A 23970-nucleotide genomic window follows, 5' to 3' on the forward strand; every position below is an offset into this window, starting at 1 on the left:
CTGATGAAAATGATCATCTAGAAAATATTCATTCAGGCTTGAGTCCTAAAGCTGTTAAAAAGGATCTACAGGATTGAGAAGCTGAATAGCAAGAAAACACTACCTGCAAGTTAGCATTCCATTCTCTCATAAACATTGCTGTGTAGACAAACCAGCCAAGAGCTAGACACTAAGTAAACCACAAGGCAGCGGCTATGCAAATGAATAAAGTACTGGCTATGTTACAATGAAACCAAAATTGTTAACAGTAATTCTTCAGCTTTTTTTTTTTCACTTTTTTCTTTCAAATTGTATTTTTTTTTCCTTAACAGATTATTTACAAAGTGCCGCAGTCTGGCTGGGCACAAATCACGAGCCACTGAAGCAGGAACAAACTTTATTTTTAAAGTGCAAGAAAAAACCTCACACAAGCTCCTGGGGAATTCTCCCGAATGCCACGAGGCTGGTGCAGGACCCCCAGACAGAAATATCTCCCCCAGAAATATCTCCTCCTGCACTTCCCCAACCAATGGGAACTCTCGGGGAATCCCTGGAAATCCCCACAAGAACTCCAAAATAGTGCGAGAACTAAAAAGTAGCATCAGAGGTGGATAGTAATGCTTCGCCTGTCAATCAATACTGTTGGCAAAGTGCCAGGGGCCATACAGACTCCGCTGTGGCTCTCAGCATCTTCCCCCTTCTGTTTAATTAAACAACAAGCAATGTGGCTTAGGGACCGTGCCTGTTAGGCAGTCCAATTCAACATATGGTGCTTACCCGTGATCGGATGAACTGACCTCTAGGCGTCAGCCTCCTGTCTTAGGTTGGTACCACTGCAACTGGATCATACCCGTCACTGACTACCAGTCCAGCATACAGCCATACTTGTGGATAGGCCTTTGCACCAGTGGGGGGGTGAGGTTCTTTGCCTCACCTCTGTTGGCCCCAAAATTTGGCCTTGGTGCCAGTGGGGGGGTGAGGTTCTTTGCCTCACCTCTGTTGGCCCCCAAATATTAGACCATCACTAGTAGAAGGGAGGAGGATGCAAAATGCCATGACACTAAGCCAATTGACGGCTCCTTTGAAAAATTGTACCGCCGGTGACACGAAGAGCAAAAATACTCCAGCACTACGACAATTCGGTGCACCAACAGATAGTTCACAATGCATACAAGTGATACATAGTCCAGACAAGTTCTGCAAGCAGTTCAAAGCAGAGAAATCTGTCAATATGTCCATTTCCTCCCAAAGTAAATCGATTCCTTGATTGAGCATTACTTGTTGAGTTATTATTCATTGATGCATCAGTTTATACAGTTTGTTGTGATAACTATCGAGGAAGCTGTAGTTTGGTTTTATCTTTGTCTTCACCGGCATTGGGATGAAGATAGGAACTCTGGCAATGATGCTAAGAAAAAAATTATGTAACATTCAAACAGGCACTAAGAAAACAATTTTTTGAACAATTTACATTATCCTGAACAGAATTATTAAATATAATGAAAAGGAAAGGTGAAAGTAAACAAACAGATCTGTTAAACTCCTTATTTGTTTACATATTAAAACAATTTTCAACAGCTGTTTACCCAATTTAAATTAAACCATTAAAATCACGTGAATAAAAAAATTTGGATCCATTTATTCATGAGTGCTCCTCATATATGATATATGAACATACGCACATACAGACATACAACACAAAACAGAAGTGTGCACACATAACATACAACACATAAGATGATAGTAAAGGCCTTGTAGCTTTACCTAGGTGAAATCTCCATTGCAATGTTTAAAAACTCCACAGTCAAAAAATAAAACTGATCAGAAAAACATTAACCTAGGTCTGTATGAGCTCAAAAATAAAATAGAACTTTATGCTGTGGGAAAAGGCAATAATAAAATAAATATTGAAAAGAATATCCTGGTTAATCACTGTCGCAGATGTAAGAATAGCCAAACTGGAGCTCTGGATATCAGCTGTTATGCATTTGAGTCAAATCACCTTTTTTTTTTTTTTTTCCATCCGTAGAATTCACTTTGGTTTGTTTCTCTGGAATCCAAATCGGCTATTGTTCTCCCTGTGGAAACGCACAAACAGAACCCCGACTCCAGACAATCACTGGGTCAGGACCTTAGTTAATCTCTCTGGAATCCAAATCGGCTGCTGTTCTTCCTGTGGAAACACACAAACAGACCCCCTATTCCAGACAATCACTGGGTCAGGACCTTTCCATTGTCCTGTTAGAATATCCTTCCAAAGCACTTTAGGCTTATGTACATTTTTTGGACACATATGCCTTTCCGGAGCACTAAGTCCTGATGAATCCAAATTTAAAAAGTTTAGAGTAAAAAGGGTTATTTTAAGTTTATCTTTGGGGGATATATACCCCTTTGCAATTCCCTCTTTTTGTTTTAATAAGTACATTTTAATAGTTTGATGAGCTCTTTCAACTATGCCTTGTCCTTGAGGATTGTATGGGATTCCTGTTATATGAGAAATACCAAATGATGAGCAAAATTGTTTAAAAGAGGTAGAAGTATAACCAGGACCATTATCTGTTTTTAACTGTTTTGGAAAGCCCACAGTGGCAAAATTTTGTAAGCAATGAGCTATAACATCTTTAATTTTTTCTCCAGCATGAAGGGAGCCCATCAAAAATCCGGAAGAAGTATCAACAGTAACATGCAAATATTTTAATTTTCCAAATTCTGGCAAGTGTGTGACATCCATCTGCCAAATATGGTTAGGTATCAGTCCTCTAGGATTGACTCCAAGATTAACTTGTGGTAAAAAGGTCACACAATTTTGACATTGTTTTATTATTTGTCTAGCTTGTTCCTTAGTTATTTTAAAACGCTTTTGTAAAGTGTTAGCATTGACATGGAACCTTTTATGAAAATTTGTAGCTTCTTCTAGTGTAGAGAAAAGATGTATGTCATGTGTAGTTTTATCTGCTAAATCGTTGCCCAAACGAAGGGCTCCAGGCAATCCTGTATGTGCTCTGATATGTCTTATAAAGAATGGATCTTTTCTGTCCCATATCAGACTTTGTATAGTGGAAAACAAAGAGAAAACAGTAGAGGAAGAGGAAATCCTACCAGCATCTTCAAGGGATACTATAGCATTAACTATATACTGACTATCGGAAAATAAATTAAATACAGAATCTTTAAGCATCACAAAAGCTTGTAAAACTGCATTAAGCTCTACCTTTTGAGCTGATTGTTTGGGTACTAAAAATGTAAAAGTTTGATCAGGGGTAAGTACTGCTGCTGTACCATTACTTGACCCATCAGTGAATACATTTGGAGCATTCATGATAGGGGTTTTTCGTGTCATTTTTGGAAAAACTACAGGATGCAAAGACCAAAAAGACAACAAAGGATTAGATGGTAAGTGATTATCAAATGAAACATTAGATTTACACATGATTATTGCCCAAGTATTTAACTCATTAGCTAACTCATCAATTTGATCCATAGTATATGGAGTAATAATTTTATTGGGAGAAATTCCAAATACTCCCTTTGCTGCTTTTATTCCTTTGAGTATTAATTGTCCTACAGCCTCAGGATACCTAGTAAGAATAGTGTTAGGAGAATAAGATAAATGTATCCATAATAATGGACCTTCTTGCCAAAATACTCCTGTAGGAATATTTTTTGTTGGTATTAAAATAAATAATAAAGGCAAACTTATATCAATTCTATCCAAATGCATATTTTCCATATATGTTTCAATAATTTTTAATGCCTTTCTTGCTTCAGGCGTTAATAATCGGGGTGAATTTGGATCTGATGGGCCTTTTAGTATATCAAATAAAGGTCCCAACTCTCCTGTTGGTATGCCTAGATAAGGCCTTATCCAATTTATGTCTCCTAATAACTTTTGAAAGTCATTAAGTGATTTGAGTTGTTCTACTCATATTTGAATTTTTGGTGGACGGACCATGGTTGAGGATAATAGAACTCCTAAATAATTAATTGGAATATTTAATTGTACTTTATCTATTGCTATCTCTAGATTATAATTTCTTAATAAATTTGTAAGTGTGGCATAACATTCTAGCAATGTGTTTTTATCTTTGTGTGATAACAATACATCATGCATATAGTGAAATATTTGTAGTCCAGGATTTTGATTTCTAAGTGGCTGGATTGCTTTGTTAACATAAATTTGACACATAGTTGGGCTGTTAGCCATCCCTTGAGGGAGTACTTTCCATTCATATCTCTGATCAGGACCTTCATGATTCAGTGCAGGGATAGTAAATGCAAAACGTGGACTATCCTCAGGATGAATTGGAATTGAAATAAAACAATCTTTAATATCTATAGCTAAAACCTACCAGGTTTTTGGCAAAGCAGACAATTGAGGAATCCCTGATTGAGCAGGTCCCACAATAACCATCTCATTATGAATGGCTCTTAAATCTTGCAATAATCTCCATTTACCAGATTTCTTTTTAATGACAAAAATGGGAGTATTATAGGGAGATACGGAAGGTTGTATATGTCCCTCCGCTAATTGTTGTTTGACCAGGTCATGGGCTGCTTGTATCTTTTCTTTAGTGAGGGGCCACTGAGGAACCCATACTGGTCTTTCTGATTTCCAAGTAATTTTTATTGTCTCAGTGACCCCTTCTGAAAACCCAGTCCATGTCTATTTATTCCTTGATCTATTTGAATTGGTGCTGCTATACCTTGTTCTCCTAATCTTTTTTCTTTCCTGAAACCTTGTTTAGCCCTAATAGTGAGCACATTTGGAATGATGTTATTTGTTAATGTCAAACCTAATTGATCTAGGACATCTCGCCCCCATAAATTTATAGGAAGATGATCCAATAAATATGGCTTTATAGTTCCTTCACATCCTTCAGGATCCTTCCAATCTAATACCATTGCACTTCTATGGGGATTAGTTCCCACTCCTAGGCCTCGAAGCGTTTGAGTGGCTTGTTGTAACGGCCAATGTTTTGGCCATTCTTGACGAGATATGATGCTAAGGTATGCACCTGTACATTAGTTTAATTCTCAGCTCAGCCCAACACCTTGTTGGACTTTTGGTGATGTTAAATTCAACTCGGTTTCTCCCATATTGCCTCTTTCCTCTCCTGTTCTCTGTTTTCTAGAAAGCATCTCTAGGTTCACCCTGCAGTTAGGAGAATTTGGGTTATGCTTCACTTTTTTCAGGTTGGGTATCCACGTACCTGATGTCATATCATCATAGCAACTAGAATATTTTGGGAAGGGTATTTTGAAGCTGCACAAGTATTCAATTTCTCCTTGAAGTTTTCAGACCAAGTTTGGTTTTTAATACTTTTTCTTGATTATAATGTTCTAATTAAGACTATTTCTCTTATTCCTTCTTTGTTTATTAATTAAAATTCTTTTATATGAGGAAGACTTAATTATCTAATCACAAATATACATTATTGTGGATGAAAAGATATTTCATTAATTTGGCTATAATCAAATGCAATCATGATTTATTTTGTTAATTCAGCTAATAATATTTGGTCATTGAGAGTTATTTCAGTTGGCTCCCATATCATTTTAATAAACCAAACCCCTTTTTACTTTCCCTAATTTTTTTATGTCTACATGTTCTAGGCTCAACTTTCATTCACCCTGCCTTTTTCCTAGAATGCAGCACTTCTACTAGAAAGTGTTACTTAGAAACTTAGGTCTGGCTTTGTGCAAGGTATTCTCATTGATTCTACATCAAGACCTCTCAAAGAGAAAACCAGAAAACATGTATATAATCTCACCAAGTTTACAGACAGACCTTCTCTGTAGTCTATTACTGGGGCCCTGAACATGACTTTCTAAATTATGGTGACTTGGCTTCAAGAATTTGAACTGAAGAACTTCTAAAGGACTGCAGAAGCAGTATATTTGATGTCTTCAGTCCTTCCTCCTCCTGCTTTTCTTCTCCACAAGGACAAGCTGTAGAAAAGAATTTTTTTTTTTTGGAGGTGGGTCATATATACCAGGCTTCATCTCTCAAAGATAGTTATAAAAGCAAAACAAAACAATAACAACAACAACAATAACAAAATATCACTCCTGCTTTCCACTCCCCTATGGGTAAAATCTAGCCATAAAGAAATTCTCTGAGTTACATCAACTGACATGAGATTTTAGCACACTTTTTGTGGAAGTGGTCATGCCCCATTCCAGGGAGGAAGGATGCCACCAAGAGAGGCCAGAGCCTGGATAGGCCTCGCTGGGTTACTCATTCAGTTTACTCATATCAGCTCATTCTTTTTCTTAGTACAATGAAACTTCTACATGCTTGTTCATGCTTCATCCAAAAAAAAAAATAGTTCACCCTGGGATTTTCAGAATAGATCTGAATGTTACCATGCCAAATAAAAGTTACATCAGAGAACTTTGTTATTTTCTCTAATAAATCAGCCTTTTCTTATGGGCATGTCAGCCTATATGCTTTGTGATAGACAGGAAAGAGGTCATCTCTTGTGTTGCCCCTGCTAGAAAAGAAAAAAAAAAAAAACACGAGTGAAGAATTTAAATGAAAGAGTGACAAGATCAACTCAAAATTTAGAGACTGTTTTTCCCTGGGGCTAGCTAGCCTAAGACAGATTGTATAATGGATCAGGACAAGAGAGGGCAGAGCTTAGACCCCTGAAGAAATGAGTTTAACCAAAGTGTAGATATCAAACATTTTGTACTGATTGACCAGAATTCAGAGGCTCGGAGAGATTAAAATGTGGGAGTGGATCTGTCATGTGTGACCTTCTCCTCCACACTTTGGGGATTCAGAAGATGTGTGCTTCACCAAAACTATAAGAAACTAGTTTGTGAGGGAAGCAGAAAGATCCTTGAAGAACTCTATGATTGCTCTTTTTTGCAGGTCAGACCTTACTGTGAGAGATGTGGTCAGTCAATTAGAAAATTTCAATGTGATGGGCATAATAGAATTAAGAGGATAAAAAGGCCAAGTGGCTGCCCTTAATTACCAAAAACAGGGTGCTTGTAGTTAACATAATGGAAAGTAAAGGGGAAGAAATGAACACAAATGTTCTGACTTCTGTTGACTCCTTCCATTGGCTAATTAGTCATGGTGTTTTTAAAAGCCAAATAGATGGGAAACCAACTAAATTTTTACTTGACTTATATAAACAGAAAAAAAAATCATAGTAAATGTACAAATATCTCTCCAGACCATAATAACAGAGAATAATAATTTCTCAATTACTTTCCAGATTTAAGTCAATTTACAAGTCCCTTTGAAAAAGGACACTGGTACACTACCAAAAATCTTTCTGTTAATCTTTCTCCCATATTTCCCCAAAAGGACCTAGGGCCTTTTAGCAGAGTAACTGCATTGGGGAAAAGGCATTGATCAGATTTTTCAGGGACCACTAGACACAGGTTCTGAATTGACCTTAATTCCAGGAGAACAAGAATGTCATTGTTTTCTTCCAGACTTATGGATATCAGGAGATCAATGCAGTTTTATGCAAGGTCTGACTTACAGTTTTTTCAGTGGGTTCCTAAACTTATCCTGTGGTTATTTTCTGAGTCCTGGAATGTATAATCAAGATAGATATACTTAACACTTTTCAAAACTCCCATCCTGGTTCTCTGACCTATGGAGTGTGGGTCATTGTGATGGAAATGAATAAATGGAAGTGTCTGATGTTGCTATCTCTTGGAAAATACTGAATCTAAAGCAATGCCACATCCCTGGAGAAATTGCAAAGATTAATGCCACAATCAAGAACTTTAAAGATGAAGAAATAGTGATTCCCACAAAATTCCTATTTAACTCTCCTATCTGGACTGTGCAGAAGACAGATGGCTCTTGGAGAATGACAGTTGATAATTATAAGCTTAATCAGGTTGTGACTTTAATTGAAACTGCTGTACAAGACGTTGTTTCTTTGCTTGAGTACATTAATATATTTCCTGGTACCTGGTATGTGGCTATTGATTTGGCTTTTTTTCCCTCTCCATCCTAGTGTACAACAACCAAAGGAATAAATTTACTTTAACATGACAAGGCCAGCAATATACCTTCACTGTCTCATCTCAGAGGTATGTCAACACCCTAGCATTGTGTCACAGCTTAGCTCACAGAGACCTTGATTATTTTTCTCTTCCACAAGGTATTACATTGATCCATTATATCAATGGCATTATGTTGTTTGGACCAACTGAGCAGAAGATAGCAAGCACTTAGAACTTGCTAGTGAAACTTTTGTGTATCAGAGGATGAGAAATAATTATCACAAAAATTCAAGAGCCTTTCAACTTCAATAAAATTTCTAGCAGTCCACTGATGTAGGTCCTTCTGAGATATTTCTTCCAGAGTAAAGAATTAGTTGTTGCATCTCTCTCTCTCTCTTTCTAGAAATTAGAGAGAAATGCAATGCCTGGTGGGTCTATTTAAACTTTGGAGACAGCACATTACTCCCTGGGGTGTGTTACTTCAGCTTATCTATGGAGTGACTAGGAAAGCTTCTTCTTTTGAGTGGCATTTAAAAGAGGAGAAGGCACTGCCAAAGGTCAAGGTTGCTGTGCAGGCTGCTCTGCCATTCAGGTGACATGATCCAGCAGAGTCAATGGTTTTTGAAGTGTCAGTGGCAGATAGAGACACTGTCTGTGGCACCCATTGGTGAATTAGATAGGGCCATTGAGATTTTGGAGCAAGGCCCTGCCATAATCTGTAGACAAATTCTCTTCCTTAGAAAAGTAGCCCTTGGGCTACTGGGCTACTGAATGCTTGTCCATGGGCCACCAGGACACTATGTGACCTGAGCTGCCCATTATAAACTGGGTGTTATCTGACCCCCAAAGCCATATAGTTGTGCGTGTTCATTATCACGCTATCTTTGAGAGAAAGTGGTATATACTTGATCAGGAATGGGTGGGACCTAAAGGAACAAGAGGGTTGCATAAAGATGTGGTTAAATTGCCCATGGCTCCTACTCTTGCTGCAGTATATTCTGTTTCTCAGTATGAACCTATGACTTCATGGAGTGTACCTTATTATCAGTTAACAGAGAAAGAGAAGATTAGGGCTTGCTTCAAAAATGATTCTACAGATTACACAGGTATCACCTGGAAGTGGACAGATAAGGCCATATTTCCCCTTTCTGGAATGACCATGAAGGACAGTGTTAAAGTAAAATCTTCACAAGGGGCAAAACTTCAAGTACTGCATCTGGTTGTGCATATTTTTGTGAAAGTAAATTGGTCAGATGTGTGACTGTACACCATTGTTGGGTCATTGCTATGAGTTGGCTAGCTGATCAGAGAACTGGAAAGAACATAATTCGAGAATTGGCAACAAGGACATTTGGGGAAGAGGTATGTTTATAGACTATTCTGAATGCGCAAAGGATGTGAAGATAATTGTGTTTCATGAAAATGCCCACCAAAATTTGACCTCAGCAGAGAAGGATTTTAATAATCAGTTAGATGTTCTAACCAAATCTATAGATAGCAGTCCACCTCTTTTCCCAACCACCCCTGTCATTGCCCAATGGGTTCATGAACAAAGTGGTCATGGTGGCAATAATGGTGGTTATGCATGGGCACAGTAACATTCAATTCCACACATCAAGGCTGATTTGGATACTGCCACTTCTGAGTGCCCAATTTTCCAGCATTAGAGACAAACACTAAGCCCCTGATATGGCATCATTCCCCAAGGAAAACTGGCAGCAACCTTTTGGCAGGTTGACTATATAGGACCCCTCCCATGATGAAAGGGGCATCAATTTATCTTTATTGGAACACACCCTTATTCTGGGTATGGATTTGCCTTCCCTGCACATAGTGTTTCAGCCAAAACCACCATCTGTGGATGTACAGTATGCCTTATCCATCATCAAGGTATTCCAAAAAACAATGCTTTGGACCAAGGAACTAACTTCATGGCCAAAGAAGTGAAGTAGTGAACTCATGATTAAGAAATTCACTGCCCTTACCAAATTCTCCACCACTAAGAAGCAGGTGGTTTGATAGAACAATTTAGTGGACAGTTGAAGATGTAGTTACAGCACCAGCTAGGTGGCAGTACATTGCAGGGCTGGGGCAAGGTTCTTCAGAAGGCTTTCAATGGTCTCTGAATTAGCACCCACTACATGCTGCTGTCTCTTCTATTGCTGGAATTCATGTGACTAGAAATCAAGGTGTGAAGACATGAATGTTACCCCTAATCATTATTCCTAGTAACACAGTAAGAAAGTTTTTGCTTTCTGTTCCTGCAGCCTTAGACTCTACAACCCTGGAAGTCGTAGTTCCAGAAAAAATGAATGTTTCTGTTTGGAAGTAAAGCAATGATTTCATTAAACTGAAAGTTATTACTTCCTCCTGGCCATTTTGGGCTTCTCATGTCTCTGAGTCAACTGGCAAAGAAGGAAGTTAAGATGTTTTTGGTGTAGTAGGTATAGGAAAAAATTTGGGCCAAGGACCTGAACATAGGAAAGAATTTGATGATTGCTAAAATTTTATACATAGAAGTACTACATGACCTACCAATTTTATTTCTAGATATATTTTCAATTGAACTGAAAACAGATATTCAAACACTTCAACATGAATATCAATGGCATCACCATTTCCATTAGGAGATATATGAAAATCCAAATTTCTATCAAGAATAATAAACAAATGTGTCTATGTATCTATATGTATCCATGTCTGAGTAAGCACATGTACATAAATATATATTCATATAAACAAATATATATCCATATAGCATCCATATATATGTTTCAATATTATTCTGCAATAAAAATAATGTACTGATACAAGTGACCCTCTTGACAAATCTAAAAAAAAAATATTAAGAAAAGTTAACAAAATCAAACATGAAATTTCACCTGTGCTATAATTACATTTATATTAAATATCCAAAATCTGTAAATCATAGAGTTAGAAAAGAGAGAGTTTGTTGCCAGGGGCTTGGAAAGCATTTAAGTGGTTGACTAATAGATTACATTAGTTAAATCAGTAGTTAAAATATTTAAAACAAGGTAATTGTGGTAACTATACCTCAACATTATACTTGTCTTATTTTCATTACTTAACTTATTTTTTGATGGGCGCTCTTATGAGAATTCAACGTCAATAACACCAATAAGTAAAAAATCTTAAAAACATTGAAGTCTATAAAATTATAGCCAGAGGTGAGAGAAATGAACTATAGAATTGGACATAAATTTTTTATCTTTGTATTTGAACAAATGACCAGAGTAACTGTATTATATAGAACTACAAATATAGAATTCTGAATAAAATGAGTTATACTCTATGTATGCATAATATGCTAAAATATAATTTATCATCATTCATATCTAAAAAGAACAAATAAAATAAGCTAAAAAGAAAGAAACTCTGGAGGTATAGACACCCACATGTGCTCTGCATCTCCAGACTAAAGGTTGGATGGTAGAACTGGATAGCAGAATTCAATAGCAGTTCCTGTGTCATTCAGTACTCTTGATTTATTATTTATTTTGTTCTTATCTGCCCAGTATCTTGAGTACTGATTGGAAGACTTCTGATCTTACAGATGAGTGTACTAAGTTTGAGGATGACTGATTGTCTGAAGGTCACCAACTATGCAGACTAAGGCTCTGACAAATAATTTGTGTGATTTCTAATTTACTGTATCATGTATCAAATTACAAATTCAGTCAGTGTTTTTTGTTTGTTTGTTTGTTTTTTGTTTTTGTTTTTGGTTTGGTCCCCCCCTCCTGGTAGGAGGAAGAGAAATTACAGGAGGTAGAAATTACAACAGGCCACCAAGAAGCATATACATAAACTATCAATGTAAAAACTTGATTGTGGTCACTGTTACACTGGTAAATAGGTATGTCCAAACATGACAAAAATGAGTTATATATGTATAGTTTATTGTATTTCAGTACTACCCTAAAAAAATTGTTTTAAGTTTGAATGAAAGAAATAAATATATTCCTCAGCAAACAAACTATATATTTGGATAACATAGGAAAAGATACTAAATATTGTATGTCATTAATAAATTGTAATATAACACGCCTATAAAAATTTACAAAATTTCAAACCTGACAAAATCAAGAGCTGACAATGTTGGGGAACAAGAAAAACTCTCATTCATTGCCACTCTGGAAAACAGTTTGGTAGCTTCTTAAAATTACAATATACACTTAATATGTCCCACTAATTGTATTTCTCAGTGTTAATTCAATGGAATTAAAAACTATGTCCACACAAAACACACATACAAATGTCAACAGCTTCTTCATTTGTGATTGCCAAGAACAGGAAACAGCTAATAGAGACTTCAGTAGCTATTTATTTGTTATTAATGTAAACACTGTGATTCATCCAAACACTGGAGGGTCATTCAAAAATTTTTTAAAATAATATTTAATATCAAACATGAAAACATATGGAGGCATCATAAATACATATTGCCAGAAAGAAAATATTGTCTGAAATGCCATATTGTGTTATTCCAAATTTGTGACATTCTGGAAAAGTCAAAACATTAAAAATGTTAAACATTGCCAAGAAATAAGAGGGAGCAGAAGATGCTAAAGGAAGACATCATTGTGAAAATTGACATTGTTCTTTTTCAGTGCTTTAAAAACTGTAAAATTATTGTTTTAATAAATAATTAAACTATTTATTTCCATTAATAATTATGTATTACCATCACTATTGGCAAAATATTTTGATTTTTTGATTACATCAAATATTTCTCAGTAATGTACAAAGAAAAAAGTAGTGAAAACTCTGAATAAGGGAAGGCATATGTAACAAATTAACATTTGGTGCACTTTTCACCTCTGGCACTTTCTTCTTTTAAAAAAGAGAGAGAGAAAGAAAGAGAATTTTTAATATTAATTTTTTAGTTTTTGGTGGACACAACATCTTTATTTTTTATTTTTATGAGATGCTGAGGATTGAACCCAGTGCCCTGCACATGCCAGGTGAGCACACTACCACCTGAGCGACATTCCCAGCTCCACCTCTGGCACTTTCTATCATCTAATGTTTTCATGAGTATTCATGAAGTCTGTAAATTATTTAATATCTCCCCCTTCTTTATGCATGAAATAAAAATCTGGGATTTAAAAAGTACTAATTTCACACAAAGGAGAGCTATTTGATATCACTATTTCTGCTTTACTGCTACAGATTAACAATAAGCAACATTGAGATCAACAGTTTTACAACTCTCTGATCATCTCATATACTAAGCAGCAGAGACTAAACATAATTTCTTCAATGGAGTTTGTGTACATGCACATGAGTCCTATTGCTCTTTCAGGACTGTAAACAATGTATAAAAAATTAAATCTCAAATTGCAAAAGAAGTTAAAGAAATATTCTACCTGATATGACAATTAGTAATTGAAAAATGTATTAATAATTCACAAAAATAGTTTACCCATTATTTTTTCCTAAGAGAAATATATATAACTATTCTGTCACTTGAATTTAATAAATTTATAATTTTTTCGCAATTTTTTAAGGAAACTGACACATCAGAATACAAAACAGAAAAAAAATGAATCAATTTCAGCAAAGAAAAATTATAAAAGACTTATAAAGATCTAAATTCCTCTATTTTCAGAAACACATAATGAATCTTTATAAATCTGCCATGTATATCAATATCTACATAAATATATACAGATATAGATGTGGCACATTAATGGCAAATGATTTGAAAAATGTATGGGATCAGCAGAGCTATATCAGACCATGGCATGATATGTACCCTGCATTTTTAAGAACTAAATGATGAAAGAAGGTCCCCTAGCAACAATCTGAGGTGGAAGGTGACTGAGTGGACAGTTCCAAAAATTCATGATTGTAAGCTTGCTGCAGAGAGCCAGCTCAAAAGGAAGGCGATGTAGGTTAGGGTTTTCATTCAAATACAGTTCTTCAAGGTTTTCCAGTGTACCTGTTTTATTTTTTAAGTCAATAATTTTTTAAAAATAAGTAGTTACTATACAAAGGTGCAAGTAGGAATTAATACATAATACATATTTCCCACTCTTCTCTCCATTTTAAAACTCTTAGAACCATCAATCTCAAACTTCACTACATATATAACTTATATGGGGAGATTTTCTAAAACCCTGATGACCAGGTCACCCTCCACAACCATTTATTCAGAACCTCCTATCTTATGCTTGGTTTTTAAGTTTAGTTTTTTGAAAATGCTCCAACTCTAGAGATCTTTTTGATAGAGTTTGGCATTCATGTGTGTGTCAGTATGTGTGTGTGTTTGATATAGATCAAGAAGAAAGTTACCACATATTTGATAGGCAAACCAAAATAAATTCATGTAGTCTTTCAAAAAGTTTTCTTACATTATTATTCTTAATTTACACATAAGAAGTTCCAGTCTTCGAGAAAGAGTTTGTGTAGATTATTTAAAGACATAAAACTAAGAAGTGAGAGATTCAGATTTTAAATAGCTAAGAATCTCCAAAACCATTGTTTTGTTGTTGTTGTTGTTGAACCTTTGTTTTTTTATATATTTATTTGTATTTCTGGGGATGTGGCTCAATCGGTAGCACACTTTTATATATTTATATGTAGTTCTGAGGATCAAACCCATCACATGCTAGGCAAGTGCTCTGCCACTGAGCCACAATCCCAGCTCCCCCAAACTATTCTTAATTACTAATCCAACATTGTATTAAGCTCATTATAGATGGCAGGACAGTATACATAGAATTATTAACTTAAGAACTCACAGTTATTTAGTATATGACCTTAACTAACTCTGTGTAAAACAGTATTACAACCTTCACTTATAAAATTAAAGGTGCTCATAATTATATGAGATAATGGATATAAAAAGATTTGGCAAAATTCTAAAATGATCCCAAATATTAATATTAATCAAATATTATTATTGAGCCTAAATCCCCACAATAATAATTTGTTTCAAGTCTGTGTGATTTTTCAAATTTAGCAGAACTGAAAATAATTCTTTTAAATTAAGATTTCAGAAAACTTATTGGAAATATAAATATACCATACTATATTCAAAAATACAATGTTAATCATAATACCCCATGGGGAAACAATCAAAGCACCCACTAACATTAAGTATCAGTACTCCATAAAAAAACTCAGAATGCTAATATAACCTCAGATTACAAAAACAGACTTATCTGAAATACTGTGTGAAAATCAACAGTTAACTACTTGTAGAGTTAATAATACATAAGGTTCCTACCAATTTCCTTAGGAAGATGATTAAGCAGGTTATCTCCAGGGCTTAGATGTGTGAGATTGGTAAGGTAACCAATGCTTCTGGGAAGAGTGGTCAACTGGTTGTTTGTCAAGACTAAATTCTAAAAAAAATTAACAATAAAAGTTATATGCACATTTCCTACAACTATATAAATTTAAAATAATACTTCCACAAAAGAATAAAATAACAGTGAAATTAAATCAGATAAGACTTTATAAGTTACAGGATCTTCTTTCAAAAATTATCATTTTCTAGAAATATAAAAGGAGATTATGTGAACTTAAAACTCAGCCCTAATCCTATAATTGAAAAATGTATCTGGTCCAAGAATTTAAAAATGGTGAAGAATTAGAAAGATGAATTCCAAAAACTCCAATCATATGCTTATAAAGCCCCTGACACGATTTACCCATAAATCTTTAAGATAACAAATTTCATTTGGCAAGGATTCTAATTTGCTCTCCTCTATGTCCAACTCCCTTAACTTCTTAAGGTTTCCCAGACCTTGGGGAAATTTGTTTAGAAGATTGTTTGATAATATTAGAACCTACAGAGAAATAATTTACAGTTTGATAAAACATGATATGGAAATATGAATTTCATTTTTATATTAGCCATATATATGACAATTGTGGGGCTTAAAAATTTATTAGAAATGATAATTTTTCAAACAGTGAGTATTAGGATAGGTAACATTCAGTTAAATTACATAAAATATTTAATTTAGTACTCTAAAATATTTCAAACCCAGGAGAGTTATTGAAAATAATCATTTAATGTCAAAATTAAATTAAAAATTTGACTATAATTAAATGATAAATAAAATTAAAAGCATTAATTTTTTCATGAATATCATATAGTTAGTTAATCTATCTGATACTGAAAAGTTGCAAATGTCTATGAAACCATCTGTTGTAAACAATCACATAAGGAAGGTCACAACTAACAATCCACAGTATTTATAATTTATGGTATTTACTACATTTCAAGCATTCTAAAAAAATAAAATTGGGGGAGAAAGGAAGATGTCCTTGTTTTCTAATAAATTATAAACTACCATAGGAGTAGGAGTCAGTAATGCAGTGGGGTTTTGAAACAAGCACTAAGAAGAAAGGTGTTCAGATACTTCTAGCTAAATTTATATCTTCTTATTTCACCCATGCTTTCAACCACACAATACTATTTCATCTTAGCAAATTAAATAAACAAGATTTAAAAAAAACATGATATAGGAAAATTTTTAAAAAGTTGAAGTACTATTAGTAAGCTTTACTCATCAAAAAGATGAAAACTTTAGGGACTCAGGCAGAAGTGATTATCCCTGTCTAAAAAGGTGGTAATAAGATGGATCTTTATTCATGTGAATGAATTTTTAGAGAAAAAAAGAGGATGAGAAGAGTTAGATGCTGGAAACAACTGGAATAAACATACAGACCTGGAAACAGGCTAGATTTCCAACAAATAGCAGGTGAGTGATTTAGGATGGAAATTAGGTCAACATCATACAGTAATAGGTTCTAAATGCCTGTCTCAGGTATCCATAATTATTATAGTAAACAAGATATGGTTTTTTAAAAGAATTTAGAAAAATGGCCTAAAGATGCTGAATTTTAATGCCCCTTCCTTCAAAGTTATATTAGAGCATTCAAACCTGCCACCTTTTAGTGGGCAACAGTAATATTGAACCTAGATTAACTCATATTCATTAGTATTAAATATTAATGTTTAGTATTCAGTAGTATTGAGCCTAGACTAATTGATCCAATACTGCATCATCCTAACAGGGTCATATGTTTAAGAGAGTTCTTATTATCATCACTGCTAATTGTGACCTTCAAAGAGAAATCACTTATTTTATATTAGTAGATAACTGAGAAAGAGAATGAGAAGTTTAAAATGCTCATTAGTACTCACTCACCTGAAGAGAAACAAGACCAGATAAATCCTCAGGGATCATTCTTAGCTGATTATTGGCTAAATTCAATTCTATCATGATGGTCCAAGTTCTAAAGTCCAATGGAAGTAATGTTAACTGATTGTCCTGGCAAATACAAAATGCAGCATTTCATGTGGAACCATTAACACAAAGCTCCATGTGTACAGTCTTTTGGAAAAAAAATCTTAAACCTTATTCCACTTCTCGATATCTAAATCAGGGATTTACAACCAGCAACAAAAGCATCGATTTTCCAAGATTTTTGCATAGTACTGAGCTTTTGCTTTGAATTTAAAAAGGAAGTTTGTTTCCTATGTGAATATGAGTAATGGAAATATAAAAATACTACACAGAGAAACAACTTCAGAGTTCAAAGATAATAGTCATAAATTTGATGTTTTATTTTATAATAATGTTTAGGAACCATTGGAGAAAATGTGACTGGTCAAATTGAGATATAAACACCATGAAAGAAGATACATGGCCAAAAAGGAAACCCAGGTGAGCTCCGGAATGGAAGAGATGCTGAGCAGAAAAAAAAAAAAAAGAGGAAAGGGATGGGAATATAGCTCAGTTGGTAGATTGCTTGCCTCCCATGCACAAGCCCCTGGGTTTGATCCTAGCACATACCCCCCCAAAAAAAGAGGAAGACAGAATACATTCATCACTAAATAATAAAAACATAATGGAGTGCTATGATATTAATTAAGCATTTTAAATTGCCTTTTTTCCTGCTCTTACATGTTCACTTTTTTATATTTTGGATTGAATCCAGGGGCACTTAACTACTAATCCACATACCCAGCTATTTTTTTGAATTTTATTTAGAGACAGATCTCACTGCATTGCTTAGGGCCTCAGTAAGTTGTTCAATATTCCTATATCACTCCCCCCCAACCTGCTAGAATTACAGGTGTGTGCTACCATGCCCATCAAATTCAACCCTAAATAAAATATTATAATGGTAATGGAAAAGGGTGATATCCCCCTTGTCCCAGTTGGGTATCAATGTGCCAATATATTAACCAATTGGTCATGGATTTCTTTTACATTCTTTTTAAAAAATATTTTAGTTGTTTGTGGACCTTTGTTATTTAATTTATTTATACATGGTGCTGAGAACCAAACCCAGTGCCTCCCACATTAGGCAAGCACTCTAACACTGGGCCACAAACTCAGTTCCATCTATCATGTTCTTTTGTTAGTGTATATTTCTAATTTTTTCTGCAACACTCATGGATCCTTGTGGCTTTTTACACAAAATCATCAATATAAGAAATACCAATCAGTGAATATATATTTAAAAATCCTGTTTATATTTTCTAAATTGAAATTTATTATTTATTAAAAAATATTTAACATTATCTATCTATGCCCAGACTACCAATAGGTACAGTATGATAAAGTATTTTCATTAAGAAATATTTATTATAGGTGCTTACATGAGGAAGAATACAACAAGCTTCATTTTAATTTTTTTTAAGAGAAAGTTTTGTGTAACCTTTATCAAGTCTGAATAGGAATTTAGGAAAAGTGCTATAAAGTGTTTTGTTGTTTTACTAAGAACAACAATCCTTTCCAAGCTAACATATTGTAATAATGTCAAATTCATAAATGTGTATATTCAAATACAAAAACTAATTAATATTGTGACCTCTGTGTTCTAAATCTATTATTACAAAATGAATATACAGAATTAATGTTATTTACCGCTACATTACTGTTACTGCATATATTAATTATGTAACTATATTAAAAATTCTGTTTGTAATAGGATTTTGAATTTATACTACTTCAGTAATTATGTGCTTCCAAATTACCAAAAAGATACATACTATATTTATGACAAAGTATAGACAGAGTCAAGAAATTGTAAATTTAAATTATACAGAACAATAATTGTGTGACTGGCTCATCAAAGACAAAAATATATTGAATGATATAATGTAAAGAACCCTCTACCTCGATTCAAAAAATCTAGGAAGCTAAATTCCTGCCTCAGCCAAGAAATAGCTGTATGGCCAAATAGACTGTTTTCTCTGAGTAGAAAATTTACTGAAAATTAAATCATTGGACTAGATAAATCACCATTTCTTCACCTCTTTCACAATAAACTATTACAAATGTGAGATCCTTTCACTTTCACTGGACAGTATAGAAATAAAAAATGAAAAGAACTGGAGATCAGAATTACTTATGGGTGGTCTTTAAAGAGATACATTTTAGAAAACACTGACTATATATGTACACATAAATACCTATGTAGTTACTATATTTAATCATACTCCAAACAGCTTTAAACTCTATGTATGCAAAGAATTTTTTATATGCTATTGCCTCCTAATTCTTAATAAACTAAGAATATTGTAACTGGTATTTAATATTCTTCTATATCTGAGCATCAATTTTGGTGGCACTGCAGTATTCCACTTTAAAAATTTAAATCCCTAAGTGTAATAATAATTTGGTACCTTTAAAACTGTTTTGCAATAAGCATACCTACAAATATACTTTAATAAATCCTCATTATTAATTCTTGAGGACAAATTCCTAGGGTATTATACACAATTATAGAACACTTTTTATCTGATAAAAACTGCCCCCAAGGGGCTGGGGTTGTGGCTCAGTTGTAAAGTGATTGCCTAGCATATGTGAGTCACTGAGTTTGATTATCAGCACTCTCTCTCTCTCTCTCTCTCTCTCTCTATATATATATATATATATATATATATATATATATATATATATATTTCCCCTAAGTAGACTTCATCAACAAAGTAAAATGAAACATAACCCACATCATTAGAGAGAATATCAATGCATTAGTAATTCCTCCTTTCCTCCTGATACAAAAAGTTTGCCTTCATATTTAGCTCCCTTAATGCTTTTACTCTAGAGAAAATTCCATATGGGATTTCATTGATTTGATTATATTCCATGTTGAGGGAACAGATGGTGAAAAACTGAGCTGGACCACCCACTGGATATGACTGGATGTAATTTCTAACCAAGTTCAAACTGTTCAGTTTAACAAGACTGCATAAAAGGCTCTGTTAAAAAAAACAAGCATAAATCTAAATTAGAACTGAGGAAAAAAAACTTCATTTGAATAGAATAGCAAATTCCAAACAGAAATGCCTCAAGGCCTTGCAAGTAAGGACCTACAGAAACAGGTTAGGCTGATTCTGTGACACTTTCGCCAGGATAGTCAATACTCAATTCCAGCAAGCTATTGTCTTGCCTTTTGGAAATTGTGAAGTCAGTGCACTCAGATTTTTCAGATTTCACAAGAAAACAGGAATTTTTTCCCTTTTTTATGAATTGTTTAGCTTTAGTTTATTTAAATCACTCTATAACAAAAAGTATAAATTGGTGACTGAGAAGTATCTCAAGGTGGCTCGTTTGAGAGTGCTATGTCACTTACTGTAACAAATCCTATATAGGTTTTAGTTATATAACTATCTAAATTAGTATTAAGATTAACATTAGTACTACGATTAAGCTGGAGTTGTAGCTCAGTAGTAGAATACTTGCCTTGCACAAGTGAGACCCTGAGTTTGATCCTCAGCAGCATGTAAAAATAAATAAATAAAAATAAATAGTAAAAAATTTAACATAATTCCTGTCACAGTATAAATCATTATTCAATAATTTAATGGTTCTTTAGGAATACTAAATTCAGAAGCTGATTATACTTCTTCATATAGTATAACACATTCCTTTTTATATGGTAAAATTTGAAGGAATACAAGTACCTATTAAGCAAGTATTTACTAAACACATAAACTCATATATCCCTACTTTAGTTTCCCACTACATAAAGAAACTGCTAAGTGTGTAAATATAAATAAATATCTGACTTTAAGAACATTAAACATTTTTAGAGATATAAAGCACAGATAGGAAGCACTTAGAAAATAATGCACAATTGGTATGTCATCAATAATAAATTACACAGAATAGGTGCTCATTATTTAGGCTGGATCAAGGAAGAGCAACATTAGTAGCCCCTGAAAGGCTGTTAGAAATGGAGACTCTGGGCTGACTCCCACAGAATTAATATGCATTACAACAAACTTTTCTGTTGACTTGCATACCAATATTTAAGAAATACTGTTTGTTATTGGTTATTCAAATAGTTTTGAATCAATATTGCCTTATCATTTAATAGCTTGTAATTTGGAGTAAACTATTTTTCTTTCTTTTTTTCTCTCTTTATTTTCTGGTACTGGGGATTGAACCCAGGGTTCCTCCACCTATGAGCTATATCCTTGGCATTTTTTTTGAAATTATCTTAGAGTTTCACTAAGTTGTCTAGGCTAGCCTTGAACTTGTGATTCTACTTCAGCCTTCTGAGTAGCTGAGATTGCAGGTAGGCACCACTATTCCTGTTTGGGTAAACTGATGTATTAATACTTAGTTTATTCACTTTTGAAATTATAATGCCTTACTTTATGGGTTGTAGTGAAGATAATGGAGACAAAATACACAAACAGTTTTACCATACCTAACATATAATAACTGCTAGAATTTTAGAACCCCTATTTAATTCCAAAGTAATGAAGAAATACTAGAATAACTAGAAATGGAGAAAATAGACTGCAATGAAATTTTGAAAGATCAAAAAAGAAATAAGAATTCACAACAGGATAAAAACCAATCTAGATTAAATAAAAATGTAAGCAAAAAGAAACAAAGCCCACTGAGAGTATGTGGGTTTAAAATAGCATTCAAAATTCAGCTGTCTGACCTCCATGAAGGCTTGGTACCTGAGATGTCAGTTATGGCAACATAAAAGGAAGGAAGAAAATAACTATAGAATTGAAAGTGAATTATCTATTTAATAAATATTTGATTTTCACACTAAACATTAAAAATCTAACCTTAGCATCTATTTTTGCACACAGACAAAATGTGAGCACAAGAACAGTGCTTAAGAAAACCTTACATGACATTTCAAGAAAAATGTCTTTAATCTGCTTTTTCAGAAACAAGTTTTATTGAGATTCATTGCAAAAATGTTATTCTTAAAACTGACTTAAACTGCTGAACTGATATTCTTGTATGACAAAATATTGATATTTGATTATACTAAGAGTACAAGAAGACTTCTCTTCAACACATTTTTTTTAAAAAAAATTTGTAGTTGTAAATGGAAAGAATGCCTTTATTTTTTTTTATATGGTACTTAGGATCGAACCCAATGCCTCACACATGCTAGGAGGCAAGTGCTCTGCCACTGAGCTACAGCCCCAACCCTCTTCCATGCATTACTTATATCACACTGTGAAACATAGATGTTTATCTTTCCTTTACTGTCACATATATCTGGATTCCTATCTTACTCATCAATTTTGCCAACTTTGGTAAATTTATTAGATAATATCTCTCCCATATTTTCAAAAAAATGTTTATGGTAACAAATTTGACTAAAATAAAACTGTCTTTTCCCCCTATCTATTCAATAAGAATATTCCCAACAAATCGTAGGAAGATACTGAATATAAAATAATACATGTAGAGCTCCTAGCTTCATGTCTTGAGCATATGTGCTTAGTTATAGTTCCATTTCCTTATGAGTATTTAATCTTGCTAAGTGAAATATGCCAGTCTCAAAAATTAAAGGGTCTGAGTTCGGCGGCGGGCGCCGAGGCTGCCGCCCAGCGCCCTACCCCCGGCCATACCCGGGCCCTAGTGTGCCTGCCGTAGCCTGCGCCGTGCGCCCAGCAGCCCTGCGCCCAGCAGCCTGGCGCCCGCCGCCGCCTCTTCAATGGGCAACCTGCTCCGCTGGGTCAGCTTCCGCGAGCCCACCACCATGGAGGACTGGGACTCCATCTGGCAGACGGACTCTGAGCCGGAGGAGCCAGGGCCTGGCGGCGGCAGCGAGGGCCCGAGGCAGGAACCCGAGGAGCCCGTGCAGCCTCCGGAGCGAGCTGGGGGGGCGGCCCCGCGCCAGCCCTCCGCCTGTCGAAGACACGGAGGCGGCAGACGTCCAGCAGGGTGGTGATTCCTCTGAAGCAACTGCCAAACCAAAGAGAAGTTTTTATGCAAGGGATTTGTACAAATACCGACATCCGTACCTCCAGAACTTCAAAGATATCCGATATCAAAATGACTTGAGCAATCTTCGTTTCTATAAGAAAAAAATTCCATTTAAGCCAGATGGTGTTTACATTGAAGAAGTTTTAAATAAATGGAAAGGAGATTATGAAAAGCTGGAGCACAACCACACTTACATTCAATGGATTTTTCCCCTGAGAGAACAAGGCTTGAACTTTTATGCTAAAGAACTAACTACATATGAAATTGAGGAATTCAAAAAAACAAAAGAAGCAGTTAGAAGATTCCTCCTGGCTTATAAAATGATGCTAGAATATTTTGGAATAAAACTGATTGATAAAAATGGAAATGTTGCTCGGGCTGTTAACTGGCAGGAAAGATTTCAGCATCTGAATGAGTCCCAGCACAACTATTTAAGAATCACCCGTATTCTCAAAAGCCTTGATTCTGATAAGTGAAATGGAGGTGCTGGGGGAGATCTGACCTCCCAAGTTAAGCTGTCAGTCCTGCTGTCTTCTTTCTCCCTCTCCCCTCGCTCTCCATTGAGCCGCCATCTTTGTCAGCAATCAAGTGTATTTATAGTATACATTAGGATAATCATCTTCTTGACATCTAAATGGAACAGAGGGCAAGTTTTAATTGTATGATTTCAGAGTTTTCTTTAAAATTATAATAAAAATATTTTCTGTATTAAGTGCTTAAAAACAAATTTTGGTGCAAAAGTCCAAAAAAGAACTTTACTTAAATA

At 34.6% G+C, this 23970-nt stretch overlaps 1 protein-coding gene and 1 pseudogene across 1 annotated transcript; one reads left to right on the forward strand and one right to left on the reverse strand.

Moving 5' to 3' along the window:
- Positions 1-13748: 13748 nt before the first annotated feature.
- LOC143641228 (leucine-rich repeat protein soc-2 homolog) lies at positions 13749-20101 on the reverse strand. Its single transcript, XM_077108551.1, has 5 exons — positions 20024-20101; positions 17145-17267; positions 15636-15773; positions 15209-15326; positions 13749-13918 (listed from the first exon to the last, which is right to left on the reverse strand). The coding sequence occupies exons 1-5, from the start codon at positions 20099-20101 to the stop codon at positions 13749-13751; spliced, it is 627 nt and encodes a 208-aa protein (XP_076964666.1).
- A 2831-nt stretch (positions 20102-22932) lies between these two features.
- Positions 22933-23681, forward strand: LOC143641230 (opioid growth factor receptor-like protein 1 pseudogene; annotated as a pseudogene).
- The last annotated feature ends 289 nt before the right edge of the window (positions 23682-23970 follow it).

This window comes from Callospermophilus lateralis, unplaced genomic scaffold (genome assembly GCF_048772815.1).
Source record: "Callospermophilus lateralis isolate mCalLat2 unplaced genomic scaffold, mCalLat2.hap1 Scaffold_91, whole genome shotgun sequence".
NCBI lineage: Eukaryota > Metazoa > Chordata > Mammalia > Rodentia > Sciuridae > Callospermophilus > Callospermophilus lateralis.

Excerpts from the sequence above, each read along its gene's own strand:
- LOC143641228 (XM_077108551.1), bottom strand. The coding sequence starts at position 20,101 with ATGGAATATAATCAAATCAATGAAATCCCATATGGAATTTTCTCTAGA. Across the intron at positions 17,268-20,023 it reads TAAGGGAGCTAAATATGAAG|GACAATCAGTTAACATTACT; the intron begins GCAAACTTTTTG and ends TGTATTTGCCAG. Across the intron at positions 13,919-15,208 it reads TCATCTTCCTAAGGAAATTG|GTACACTGGAAAACCTTGAA; the intron begins GTAGGAACCTTA and ends AAAATAAAACAG.